Below are 13,955 nucleotides of genomic sequence, written 5' to 3' on the forward strand. Positions count from 1 at the left end.
GACAAACCTTGCTGTTGTTGCTGTTGCTGCGGCCGTTGTTGATTCGGCAGTTGTATAACCAAGGTTTGATAGTGCTTCTGAGCATCAGTGAACTGAGTCTGGATTTTCCGTTTGTCATCATCACCAAACATCTCTGAGCCTTGACTGTTCCTCAGGAATTCTTGGTAATGGATCTCCAGATCAGTTATGATTCTCTGATAATCTTCTGTGCGCATTGTTTTCAGCTACAACAAAGATGCAGAAATTGTTAAAAATGGAACCACCGGATCAGGCTAATGAGAAGTTAAATTACCAGGAAACGTTAGCCTAGCTGTGCTATGAAACCATGGCGGATGCACACTTTAGAATGAAGCTCCCCAGCCTCTCTATAATTGAAAGTGAGTGCTCTGTAGAGCAGATACCACCAAACTTTGGCAGCCAGAGAGTGAATGTAACTTAATGGGTCTGCTGTTCACACCTCAGCACCTGTCAGTACCAGCAGTACATAATGGAGAGGGGGCTATGAAAGGACCCACAAGGCAAACTTTCCCACTTGCTAATCTTCCAGTATATCCCTTCCACAGTCAAATAGGAATGTGTTTTGCTTCTCCATTAATAGAATGAAAGGGTTTCTCTCTATAGTCCCTTGCACAACAAAGTCTAAGACAGTGGGTCTAGACATGACTACACGTGACACCAGTGCCAGGATAGTATGTGTGGTCAGTGGCAAGACGAGTACTTCAGGCTTTTGGTGACTGATTTTCTGAGCTTTGGCCCACTTTAATGATGAATTGCTGTTCTGGACCCCAGTCCTCCTACCATATGAACGTGCAGAGCTCTACAAATCCGTGTCTATCTGCTTTATATCCAAGGATATCTGTATTGTTTACCACCTTCGCAGTTCATGAATTTGATGTGGATCCAAATTTTTGTATTCATGCAAGGCTCTAACTAATGTGCATGCTGTAACCGGAGATAGAGTTTAGGCTGTTCTAAATCACCGTACTGGGAGTTCAGAGCTCCCCACATCCTAGTGTGTGTTAGAGAGACAGCTGAACCGGACATAGCGAGCACTGCTTGGCCTAGCAAGAAGTCTAGTCAACTGGCATAGCCGTATGGAAAGGCTGAGCACCACTGGTCCGCCACAGTGAAGGCCAGTTGAATACCCACCTTAGCAATAGTCATAGCCCTGATTTTCTCAATGTCAATCATGCAGTAGTGCCAGGACACCAGACTCTTCATGTTGATGTACAGCTGGTTCCACAGAGCCAGAATAGCTTCATAGTACTGCTCAATCCTGAGACGGGAAAAGAGATTTCACCATCAGTTAGAACAGGGGTTCTCAAACTTTTGTACCGGTGACCCCTTTCACAGCAACCCTCTGAGAGCGACCCCCCTTATACATGAAAAACACTTTTTTTAAATACTTAACACCATTATAAATGCTGGAGGCGAAGTGGGGTTTGGGGTGGAGGCTGGCAGCTCGGGACCCCCCATGTAATACCTCGCAACCCCCGGAGGGGTCCCAAACCCCAGTCTGAGAACCCCCACATTAGAACTTCTAAGCCTCCTGCCCATCACAGAAACATAAGTTTGAGAAACTCCAGTCAGCCTGTCTAGCTGTGTGCTGAGACTGTCCTGTTACTAGAAATGATCCCTGTCAATTAGCTTTGGCTTATTTTTAAACCAGAAAATACAAATTAATTTACAGGTAGTATTTCAAGTTCTACAATGTATTTTAATCACAAGGACATGTGAAGCTACTAGTGAAAAGGAAGAAGGTTTTTACATATGATGAAGCAGCCAAAAAGGGGCACAATCCATTTTTCCCCCATCTCATGCAGGCCACATTAAAGTGATGTTGTTAGAAGTGTGACACAAACCAGCAAAGGCCACAAAAAGTTTTGGCTGAAGACTATTCAGACTCTCCAGGCCAGATCCACAGGACTAATCACTCCAGGAGTACTCAGTGTGGCTGTCAGAGGGGAAGTTCCCAATCCTACAGCTGCTTCACACCACACCAATCCCCGGCACAAGTTAGAGTAGCTTGTGGTCCACTCTAATCTGTGTCAATTGCCAATGGCTCCAAGGCAGCTGAGATTGTTAGGGAGCAGGGATGTAGACAGACAACATTTCGTTTTCAATTTGATTTTTAAATGGTCTTAGTATGCACCAAGTTTCACCCATGGGGTGAATTTCTACAAATAAGGGGCCTGATCCTTTACTCCTGTGCCTCATCGGGCCCAAATTATAAAGCAGGGCTTTTTAAACAGACTCTTCCCAAACCTAGGCAAAATATTCAGAACCTTGTCAGTAACTCACTTAGTAGCAAGATCCACAGCTAATGGATTAGGAGGAGGAATAATAAGACTGACAGATGGCACCAGCATGTCCACTCCTCCTGGGCCAGTCACAAGCCATTTGCTGCGTTCAGTGTTGTCCTTCAGTATGCATTCATCTCCTTTACGCACAGTTTTCTGTAAGTAAAGCAGGAGAATTATTTTTTAAAATATTTTGCTTACGTTTAAGCAAAATATGGTTTTCTAGGCAAGACAGACAGACCATTAACCAGGGTTGGGGGGGGGGGGAGGTGGGCAGTGTCTGTGGCTTTAACCCACTTCCTATGGTGGCATAAGGAGACCCAGTGCCTCACTGGCATTTCCCAAAGCACCGTGCTCGTGGGCCATAATTACCCAGATCCACCATCCATGGCGGCCAGGAGCTCCTGCAACCCTGAGGCTGCAGTCATGGCCACAATGCATCTCCACTGCCCTCCATATCCAGGAGGGGAAGATTCCTCCCTCTGTTTGCCCTCAAACACACCTCTCCAATGTACAGCCCAATTACTCAGGCACTGGGCAGTCATGAATACAGGTCTAGGGCTGGTGTGGAGACCCTTTCTACAGCATGCAAGGCTGTTCAGGCACCCCTCGATGGCTGCCACACCTGCAGTTCCCCATCAGCTCCTATCCAGCATTTGAGTGGCGTGGAGAACCTTGCGCTGGCCCTCTGATCCACAGAGGAACTTAACATTTGCATGTGCAAATATCTGCTCCAGGACAAATTGTGAATTCATCCAATCAGGGGATAGAAACAAGAGCATGCAATCTCTCTGACCAATAACAACAAAGTGACACAGTACAGTTACGAATATTTGAGCAAACTATTCAGAAAGATTCAAATCCATTCAAATCTTGACCAAGAGAGAATTAAAGGGTTACAATCATCAGATCAGTGATTCATTGGGAATTATTTGGTCAGCTCTACTTTTTATAGTGTTCATTCTCAGTCTGTAATGAGTACTCTACCAGATCCTGTTTGTAGTCACACAGGGCCTTGAGGATAATGGGCTTGTTACTCCTGTAGTCTGGGTTACGAGGCTTCAACTGCACAATCTTCCTGGATTTATTCACCAAGTTCTGCACTTGCCTCTTGTATTCCAAAATTTTCTCTCGTTCATTCTGGAAAGGTAAATTGTATTTTAACACGTCATTAAAAAAAAACACTCTTCGCACATCTGTATTAATGTCACAATGGCCCACATCTGGCTCTCCCTGAAGTCAGCAGCAAAACTTCTATTGACCTCAATGGGACCGGGATTTGATCTATGAAAAAACTGTCATTTTTTTTTAAAAAGGCTGTAAGTGAATTCAAGTATTTCTACAGCTCTGCCAGCTACTGAGGCATCCCATAGTGTTTTATCCAGATCTATGACTTGTTTAAAGTGAAGTGCAAAAGCCTGGGGCATAGCACACTATGCATGCTCTCAGAATCAAAATAATAGCACCCTGAATCTTCACCCTCTTCTTGTTCAGGCTAGCGCCCATTAAAATAATTGGCTGTTTTCTCTGAATAAGGAGTAAATCAGGACTGTATGACCAGCTCCTGATGAACATTTAAGTCAAATATAGATTCAAGTCTTAAGATTTGCCAAGGAGGCTATTATAATATAAAATTATGTGTTAGATGCTTTATTAAGCATATTATACTTCTTTGGGAGGGGAAGGAAGAGAATCCGTTTTGATGCCTACAGATTCATCTGATGTCTGTTCTCTCTATTTTCTAGCATGCCTTACACCTGGAAATGAGCTGGGCCTACACTGTATTACATAACGCAATGTTCAGCAAGTTGCCTATGAAGTGTTGAAATACAAATTCAAATGATGCTGACCCACATATGAGATATCACCAGAAAGATCCACCAATGTAGTGTCATTCTGTCTTATAGTCTAGAGAACAGCATGCATTAGTACCCAAAATGGGCCCAATCCTGCTTCTGCTGAAATCTATGAGAGTTTTGCTATTGATTTCAATTGGAGCAGGCCCATAATTTGTTAGTGAAATCTGCAAGGTGTGACAGTACCTCAAGTTCTTTGATCTGTTCCAGCAGGCTCTGGAGTGACATGTTCTTATCACATATGTACTTCTTTCTGACAGAGTCCTGTAGGTTCTTCAGGTAGTTTTCAGTTGATTGGGCCTCTTCAAAAAACTACAAAGAAGGATTGTGATTTCAGTTACACAGAACTCTCAAAAACTACTCCTTTAAGAAGGGATGGGTATTTTCACAAGTAAAAGGAATCAGAATCATTATCTAACATGAGAATCCCAATTTACATTATGGAGAAGTGCAGTGTATAAAACAGTAATATAATGTTACTTGGTACTTGATACATAACTATATGAATATATGAAGATTTGGACATAGGAAAAATGGCTTTCAGGTACCTAGGGACAAAGTTCATGCTTTTAATCAACTACAGAAGTAAGGGAAATGCCAGACTTCCCATGAATTGTTGGTCAAATCAACAGGCCTAATTCTGCAGTTCTTACTTGAGCAAAACTCACACTGAAATCAATGGGAATTTTACTCCAGGAAGGGCCAGAGAACACAGTCTTATGTTACTCAAAGTTGGTAGTAATCTAACTGAGTTTTTGAAATGTGACATTTTCAAAAAATGTTATACAAAGCTTGAAGTATAAATGAAGAGGAATAAAACTTCTGATTCACAAAGAGCATTATTACTGCAAACACCAGAACTCACCTGAAAGTATGTTGCGTTCTCCTTCAGATGCACATCAATGCATTTGGTGATCTGAAGAATCCAGCTCCACTGAGTTTGCAGCGTGTCCATGTATGCCTAAAAAAATTAATTTAAAAAAAACATGATTCATTGCACCAATCTTCCACTCACCTCACGCCTAGAACAGGATTCTTTTTCTTTAAGCTACCTACAAAGGCAGGGTCTGCTACTGCAAATACATGCAACCGTGAGTGACTTGACTCATGCAAATAATTTCACTTTTCCGCAAGGCAGCAACTGACCAGCTAACTGACTATAGAGAGGAAACTGTGAATATTGACTTTACACAAAGCACTGTCAAATGCACAAAGTAAGCAATCTTTTTTTCCCCCAGTAACTTTTCAGTTACAGTGTTCTTAGATGTTATTTGTAACTATAGTAGTTCTAATGTTTTCAGACAGAAAGGTTATTTTCAAATTGATGGAGTCTCTTTAAATGTTAGATAAGACAAAACAACGTATTCCAAATTGTGAAAACAAAAATTTCTTGGAGTAGCTATTGATTTACATTCTAAATTTCAGTTGGAGAAAGCGTGGCTACCTTCAAAACCTCGGCAGCTAAACAATCCGAGCAACAAGAATGAGATGCCTAGCTACAATTAACTATGTTTCATATAAATCAATCCATGCGAGATGAAGGAATTTAGGATACACCTAAATATTGCCTTAAGACCAACCATGAATTTTCTGAACACACACACACACACACACACTTTCCTTCCTTTAGGAAAATGATCAGTTTTGCCAATAAACGGGTCTCCTTGAGCTGCCATACAAATATGGAATTTAATTTACAGACCTTCCACTTCACTGGGAATTTCACTCAGAGAAGAACTATGGGATCGGGTTTAATCCCAGACAGCCTAACCTACCTCAATTTTGTCAGAAGCAGGGTGCTGATTAAGCACTAGTTGGTCACTTTCTTGCTTAAGTTTGTTGAGCTCTTTTTCTTTAAGCTCCAACTGGCTCATGCGTTTCTGTGAATACAAAGCACAGCATTAAACAACACTTTAAAGGCAAATTAACAATCACATCATTATCTTGTTTAATAAGAGTTTCCCAAAAATGTTAAAGGCTGAAAAGTACTGCAGAAAACTACTAGCTTATAAAAATTAAATAATTATATGTAATGTATTCAAAGTGATACATTAATATAGTCCATAAAAAAAAAAACTTAAAAGAACAACCTCTCCAATGCTACTCCTGGGGCTGTCGAGCTCTGTACTGCTCCCTTTGCAGGGCAACAAAGCCACCCTCTAGCTCTTACAGTCTACGTGCAGTGATCAAAGGAAAAAACTTGCAGCACCTTGCAAAAATCTAACGTAACATGACTAAAAGTATCTGCTTAGAACTGTAAATTTTGTTTTCTTCTTTAAATGAATGTAGTGCTTGGGAAAGATGCTGCATTTAGACATCTAGACAGTGAATAATGCAAGCTCTCTCTCCCAACACTCCTTGTGTGTCGAGAGACAATTAATAGAGGTGAGACAGTAGTTTCTTCTCTATGTCCGTGTGATCATTGGTCTCTGCACAGTTTGCCAACAGAAGTGTTAATGGAAATAATGGGGCTTTTAGATGTGGCTATCAGTCCATAAGGAACTGGCCTGAGGTCACCAAGCCATACCACAGAAGGCACCAGAGAGTCACAGATTTTAAAGCCAGAAAAGACCATTATGGCTATCTAGTCCGACCTCCTGCTTAGCACAATGTATAGAATATCTACCAGCGGTTCCCGCAGCAAGCCCATGACTTCTAGTTTAGCTACAGCCTCTCTTTTAAAAAGACATCCAATCCTGATTTAAATACCCACTACACAGTAACTACCCAACTGGGATAGATACAAACTAGCAACCCAGAAAGTGAAGGAATTCAGACACAGTACCAGTCTCCTAAGCAGTGCAGTGCCCCGTCATCAGGATTTATTATGAAAAGTCCACAGGGAGGGGGTTTTTTTTGGCACTAACTTACAGAAAAGGCCTCCTGCTTCCTGGCAATATCTGTGTTCCTGTCACTCCAGTCATACAGAAGCTCCTCTTCCTCACAGTCATTGATCCACATGATCTCTCTGCTAGTGGCTTGGATGAGGTTCTGAAACTGACGCAGTTGATCCATTCTCTCAAAGGAGGATCTCTACAAGGAAAAACAACAAGAAACAATATAACCAAAAGGTTAAAAAAAAATCAGAATCACAAAATGCATCTTCTTTTACAATTAATACAAAAAAATTATTGCAAGACAACTGTTGAAAATAGACAAAGTGTCTGGATTTATTAAGTAGTGGGATCCAGAAGTCATCAGCCTCTGAAAACATTCGGTTCAAGCATAAATATAACAGCATGACTCAGTATTTGTATATGTTTTGTTGAGCGGGTTTGGGTTGTTAAAGAGGTGCATCTATTTACTTCCAAAAGGAGGAAATAGTTCAAGGAAGTCCCACTGATCTAAGGAGAAACACAATGTGAGATTGTTACTGGTACAGCCATTAGCAGAGCCCAGCAAGGGATAAAACTGCTGTAGACCAGAGAGTAGTGAACTTCAGGTACCAAATAGTAGGGACTAAATTGCACAGGCAAGAAAGATACCAAAATATATATATAAAGAGAGAGACTAAAAATGAAGGGGTCCTTTTTTGCTGCTCCCCCTGCTAAGTCCCATTACTACTAGTGCCAACAGCAGAACAGTCCCCTAGAAGTGGAACTCAGGTCAACAAGATGCATAAAAGAGTATGATACAAAAGTGCAAATTAAGACACTGTCAGCATCTATGTTTTAAAATCCAACCTTCAGTGAAGATGAAATTCACCCCTCTGCAGACTGGGCTGAAGTGGGACTGGCAAGGTGCACAAGCTGTGGGCTGGGCCTCTACACAGGAGACTAATTGCTTACATTTGATACAATAAGGATAAAATAATCAAACAGAGCACGCATTCCAAACATGTCAGAGGTAAACAAATGTGCTTACCAGCAGGGTTTCATATTCTTCTTCTAGCTGATGAACTGCAGCCTTCTCACGCTGAAACAAAGACAATAATTATTTAGTGTGCTTTGCCTACTGACAAACCTAGAGATGAGAGATCTGGGCCTACTCTAGGATGCTTACCATACTATAGCGATGGGTGCCACAGACAATCCTAAAACAGATCAATATTAGGGCTGAATGAACTCACACTCTGTCTCATGAACTGATGTCAGATAGGCTCAGTTGTCTGCTCGTATTTCCGTTACAGGAACTAAAAAATCGTGCTCTTATGACCCAATTAACTAAGCCCCAGACTGCACACTTTGGCAAAGCTTTCCGCAGGGGGTGGTGCAGAGCTCCAGCACCCCTTGGGCAGCACCAGGACAGTCTGACCATGCTTTGGATGAGCAATCTCCCCAGTGCTGTTTGGTACGCACATTGTCTCTGTAATACACAGAACTGCTCCTGAAAGTGGGTGTCCCATGCAATTACATGGAACAGACACATTTTTAGAACTAATGGATAGCCTTACAATTTTACAATGCTATGCGCACACAGCACACCCCTGGCAGCAGCGTGTAGGGTCTGTCTAGATACATGCTGCAATGAAAAGCAAGTTGCATCCACGCTGCAGCGTGTAGCTACACACATCAGTGAACGGCTCTGGCAGTGGGGAGGTAGCGGGGAAAGGCTAGGCAGCATCCAGCGACAGGCAAAGGCTCTAGGAGCAAGGAGGCAGTGGGACCCTACATTGATAAACATAGCAGTGTAGATGGGCGAGACATTGCTTGGGCGTATAGAGAGCTGTGTAGGGTATATACCCAAGGGTTCAGGTGTGTCTTTCTTCACCTAAGCAGTGCTTCACCATCAACGCTGCTATTTATAGCCATGCTAGGGAAGAGAGCAGTGTATGTACCCCACACGCCGCTGTAAGGAGTGTGCACTGTAGACATATACCCAGAGACAACACAATCTCGTGGTTTGGAGCATGGAGCTGCAAGTTCTTGTTTTTAATCTCAGGTCCGTCGCTGACTCCTTGCGGAATGTCAGGTAAATCACATAGGGCTAGATTGTGCCCCTTCTTACTTGTCCAAGAAGGGGAGTAAAAAGGAGTATGCTCCCCGCAAACCACCCCCCCCCCCGACCCGACCCCATTCTGCTTGGCCGAGAAAGACACACTTAGGTCTTGGCTCCAGGTCTGTAGCACACAGCCCTTGAGCTCCCATGTGACCAAGTGCATGGGAAAGGAATAAAGAAGGGTGGAGCTTTGGCTCCCCCATTCCTCCCACTTGCTGGCCAAGTGGCAGGCGGATGTAAGCACCACCTTTTAAAGGCCTGCCCCAGTCCCCACCCTAGAACCAAAGGGGAACAGGGAAGGTGTTGTGCCTCAGAGAGGTCAGACAAAATACCTGCCTGGTCTGCTCCTGGGGTGGAGCTGTCTTCACAGCACCCCTTGCTCATGGCTGTACTTACAGGGCACAATCTAGCCCTTAATCTCTGTGTATCAGACTCCCCTAGCTATAAAATGGGAACAACAACGCTGACCTACCCTCCTGAAGTGTTGTAAGGATTCATTTGTTAAGGTTTGTACAAAATTATGCAATTCCACATCATTGCTCAATATCGTTATCTTCATGGAGATATTGGAAAAAGAAGGGAACAGCAAAAAGGGCAGGGGGGATTTCAAGCATCCGGGCCTAAAGCTGCTGCAATCTTGACAGCCAGGCCTTTTGAACAGAAGACACCTGGCTATCCTCACTGCTGCAGTAATTTTAGCAACCTGTGGATATGAACTTAGAAGGGTGGAGAAAGTCTATTACCAGATCTGTTTTCAATTTGTCCAGATGCCAGCGATAGTCCCCAATGGCATTGTGAAATCTCCTGTGGTCATTAATTTGTTGCTCAATAGCTGCTGCATCAAAACCCCATTTCACTAACTCCATTTCAGCCTAAAGAAAAAAGGGAAAGCACGTCTCGTCATTTACAATAAGGCACATATTACCCAAAACAAAGCACCAGCGAAACACACACACAGGGAAATCTCACTCTAGGAGGTAAGGTGTACAATGGAGCAAAAGGAAGCTCAGAATAGGAGTTTAAAAGTTTCTTAAAAGTGAGATCTATTAGATGGTGTAACAGGCTTCTAACATAGTGGTTGAGGAACCATCACTTGAGTCACTTAAAACTGGACTAGATAAGGTATATTTTCATCTCTAGTGGGTCTGAGCTAAACTGTTCCTTTATGTTTCCCAGCGTAACTTAATTGACATCACAGGAGCTGCTCTGATGTTTCTGGAAACAGAATCTGGCCCTGTGACTCTATGAGATTCAGGTAGCTTGTAAAAGCACACGGAGCCAGATTCTACTCTCAGTTACACATCACATTTCCATCAAGATAAATTACGGTAACTTACAGACTTCAATAGGGGGCAGCACAGGTATATCTAAGAGTGGAATCTGGATTATAGTTTTAAGATGGGAATGGCTCTGGAACACATTGTCCGTCTGGCCTATTGATACAGTATATGCAGTTGTAGCTGTATTGGGCCCAGGATATGAGAGAGAGAAGGTGGGTGAGGTATGTCTTTTATTGGGCCAACTTCTGTTGGTGAGACACACAAGTTTTCCAGCCACACACAGCTCTTCTTCAGGTCTGGGAAAGATACTCCTAGCCTCAGAGCAAAATGTGAAGCGGAACCATTGTTTAGCATAAGTAGTCAGCACATATGGTAAGGGACCATTCAAGACAGAGTGGCTTATTGGTAGGGCCCTACCAAATTCACAGTCCATTTTGGTCAATTTCACAGTCATGGGATTTTAAAAATCGTAAATTTCATGATTTCAGCTATTTAACTCTGAAATTTCACTGTGTAATTGCAGGGGTCCTGACCCAAAAAGGAGTTGGGGGGGAAGGGGGAATCACAAGGTTATTGTAGCCGAGGTTGCAGTACTCCTACCCTTACTTCTGCGCTGCTGCTGGTGGCAGCGCTGCCTTCGGAGCTGGGCAGCTGGAGAGCGGTGGCTGGGAGCCCAGCTCTGAAGGCAGAGCTGCGGCCAGCAGCAGCGCAGAAGTAAAGATGGCACGGTATGGTATTGCCTCTCTTACTTCTGCGCTGCTGCTGGTGGGGAGCTGCCTTCCGAGCCACTCTCCATTTGCCCACCTTTGAAGGCAGGGCAGAAGTAAGGGTGGCAATAGCGTGACCCCCCTCAAATAACCTCGCAACCCCCCACTGCAATTCCCTTTTGGGTCAGGACCCCCAGTTTGAGAAATGCTGGTCTCCTCACGATATCTGTATAGTATCGGGTAAAAGCACACAAAAGACCCAGATTTCATGGGAGGAGACCAGATTTCACGGTCCGTGACGCATTTTTCATGGCCGTGAATTTGGTGGGGCCTTACCAATTGGTAACATTTCTATTTGGGAAGCTTGCAATGTTGAGGGAAAATCTCTAGAAACGTTCTTTGAAAAACGGTGAACCCAGGCAAAAGCTGACAGCAAGGATCACAATTCCTTGTTTTAATATTTTTAAATACCAAAGTCCATTAAATCCATTACAAGGATGATCAAAATCTTTATGCTTCCAACTGTAAAAACACAGCCAAATCACTTTTTTTGATACTTGGCTTCTTCTATATTATATATAGAGATTTGGTTCCACGCTGATAATTACCAGATATTATCTCAGTCTGAGAGAGATATCGATATGTATATACGTAGTGTCTGTGCATACAAATACATACCCATATCACTCTTGGGCGGAGATCACATCAGGTAATTATTAGTCTGGAACCAAATCGCTATGACTCAGCATTGCAATACAATTACTACTAAAGTACCTGTTATCCTGAGCCACACCCATGGTTAGGCAGAGCTGGAAAGATTCCAACAAAGGAAGCCATTTTCTACAGTCGGCCATCTAGAAGTTACACAGGACTTTGACCCTTTTCATTTCAGCTAAAGCCCAAAGTGTTTGAAGCAGCAGCAACCGTATGTGATTGCCTGTGTGTAAATAAGGGGCGGCTGAATTCCAGCTCACTGCCCCTCTGTTCACCATGGAAAGTCAGTTGGGATATTTAGCATCTGATTCTCCTACCAACAAACCACCATGAAAGAAAAATAAAGCACAGGCAGAAAGCAGCAGCTGCTGTGAATGATTTCCCATGTATCATATTACTAGGGGAAACATGACCTTGGTCCTGTAGCTGGGCTCTGCATAATAGATCCTAGACTCCAGGGGAGTGAAATACAGTATGTATTGTGCAGTACAGGGAGCAGGGAAGAGTTCAAAACTAATGTGAACTGTCAAACAAAAAAAAGTGCTAAGGGGCCAAATGATGGCCGCCCGAGCCTGGGTAAGCTAAGGGAACTGGCATGGGGAGTGAACCCCCTTCTTCCTCTACAGCTTCTATGCAGGATGCAGCCAGAAAGCCTGTGCTCCCTGTACACAGGTAAGCCTGTCTGAATGGGGTGTCCCGTGTTAAGTACGATGGCTGGTGGGTGAGCTCTGGTCTTCACACTGGCTTGAAGCTGGAAGTCCCCCCGTGCAAGCTACACCATTTCCTAAACTGTAACAAGGGCTAGCAGTGAGTGTGCTCCTCCCACAGCATGTTTGGAGGAATCATACCTACTCCTGGCCTCTGCAGGCACAATGCTAGTGCATCTCCACTTCCCCACCCACCCCTACAACATGCCTCTGTCTGTGTACTAGAGCTATTACAGAACCCACAGCACTGGAGAGTGACTGGTATTCACACAGGTGTGAAGGATTGAAGGGTGTGTGCAAGAAGCTTATCTTTCCTCATGTGGTTTGCAAAAAGCCACCTGGCAAACACTAAACAGAAGCTAGGAAGAGGGGGCCGTAGCCGTAAGTATTATCATAAAAGCAGATTAAATAGCTCTTGGTTTTGGAAAAGAAAGATAGAAATCCAAATTTCAAGGCTGGATTGGTGCAAATTCCAATTGCAGCCATTTTCTCCCACACCTCCCACCATCCAGATAATGGGTGCACTCAAAGGGATATATCAAGTCATAAAAATAGGGTAACCACCTCATCAGCACAGAACCAGACTACAGGGTTATAACAGGTGTTTTTAGCAACTTGTGTACACAGCTACCTGGTTATACAGACAAATGTGAATATTGCACATGCAGCCGGGGTACATTTTGAACATTTGTCACATCTGAAATGTTGCTATTTAGGGAATCATTTTTGAAAACTTAGTCCTCTAACTAGCAATGCTATTTTCCTACTCTAGCTGGGATGTAGATACAGGAGTGGGGTACTAGCTACAGCATACTGGCCAAAAGGATAAAACCATGGCAGATGGTCTTCACTGGACAGTGGGTAAATACGGTACAAATCAGAGGCATTGAGGTATATGTGAAGGCAAAAAGGCAGGCAGTCAGAGTGCAAATGCTGAGCACTAATCTGAAATAAATAAATTGTTATACCATCTGGGAGCCACCTTTTCTCCCTGTTACATAGGGTTCTGGATCCTAGTCTTTATTTCAATGAAAATACATATATATAATGAACTGCAATTAAAAGAAAAAGAAAGACGAGACAACGCAACATTGTCTCACAAGTGGTTTTTAAAATGTTTTGATGGTTCCCACAACACCACTGAGTGTGAAGTGAGGTTCAACGCTACACCATTTTTGACTACCCTATTTGTGCTTAGGATAGATTTACCTTCTGCTGCCTCATCCAGCCCAAACATTCACTGGTGATGCGTTTGGTGTACTCATCCCAGCCTGAGCCGCTCTGAGAGGAATAGCAGCCACCACCCTTAGAGCTGGCCCTCCGGACACGAGGACCACTGATGGCTTTATAAAGGGCACGCATTTGCTCTTGAAGCTGAAGAAGCCTGAAAAGGGAAAGGAAATAGTTAGCATAAACCAGGAAAATAACCAGAAGAGATGTAAATAAAGCAATT

At 43.3% G+C, this 13,955-nt stretch overlaps 1 protein-coding gene across 4 annotated transcripts in view; it reads right to left on the minus strand.

The window, feature by feature from the left end:
* DSP (desmoplakin) overlaps positions 1 to 13,955 on the minus strand; it is a 48,696-nt gene that overhangs the window by 19,940 nt on the left and 14,801 nt on the right. For all 4 annotated transcript variants that reach the window (XM_077809129.1, XM_077809131.1, XM_077809130.1 and 1 more), the window contains exons 4-14: positions 13,712 to 13,886; positions 9,838 to 9,966; positions 8,021 to 8,071; positions 7,028 to 7,189; positions 5,932 to 6,036; positions 5,022 to 5,117; positions 4,343 to 4,468; positions 3,288 to 3,440; positions 2,302 to 2,456; positions 1,150 to 1,276; positions 8 to 224 (exon numbers count right to left, since the gene is read on the minus strand). In XM_077809129.1, the coding sequence (XP_077665255.1) occupies positions 8 to 224; positions 1,150 to 1,276; positions 2,302 to 2,456; positions 3,288 to 3,440; positions 4,343 to 4,468; positions 5,022 to 5,117; positions 5,932 to 6,036; positions 7,028 to 7,189; positions 8,021 to 8,071; positions 9,838 to 9,966; positions 13,712 to 13,886 (1,496 nt within the window). The remainder of the gene's footprint in view (positions 1 to 7; positions 225 to 1,149; positions 1,277 to 2,301; positions 2,457 to 3,287; positions 3,441 to 4,342; positions 4,469 to 5,021; positions 5,118 to 5,931; positions 6,037 to 7,027; positions 7,190 to 8,020; positions 8,072 to 9,837; positions 9,967 to 13,711; positions 13,887 to 13,955) is intronic.

The sequence above is a fragment of the Eretmochelys imbricata genome, chromosome 2 (assembly GCF_965152235.1).
Source record: "Eretmochelys imbricata isolate rEreImb1 chromosome 2, rEreImb1.hap1, whole genome shotgun sequence".
Classification (NCBI taxonomy): Eukaryota; Metazoa; Chordata; order Testudines; family Cheloniidae; genus Eretmochelys; species Eretmochelys imbricata.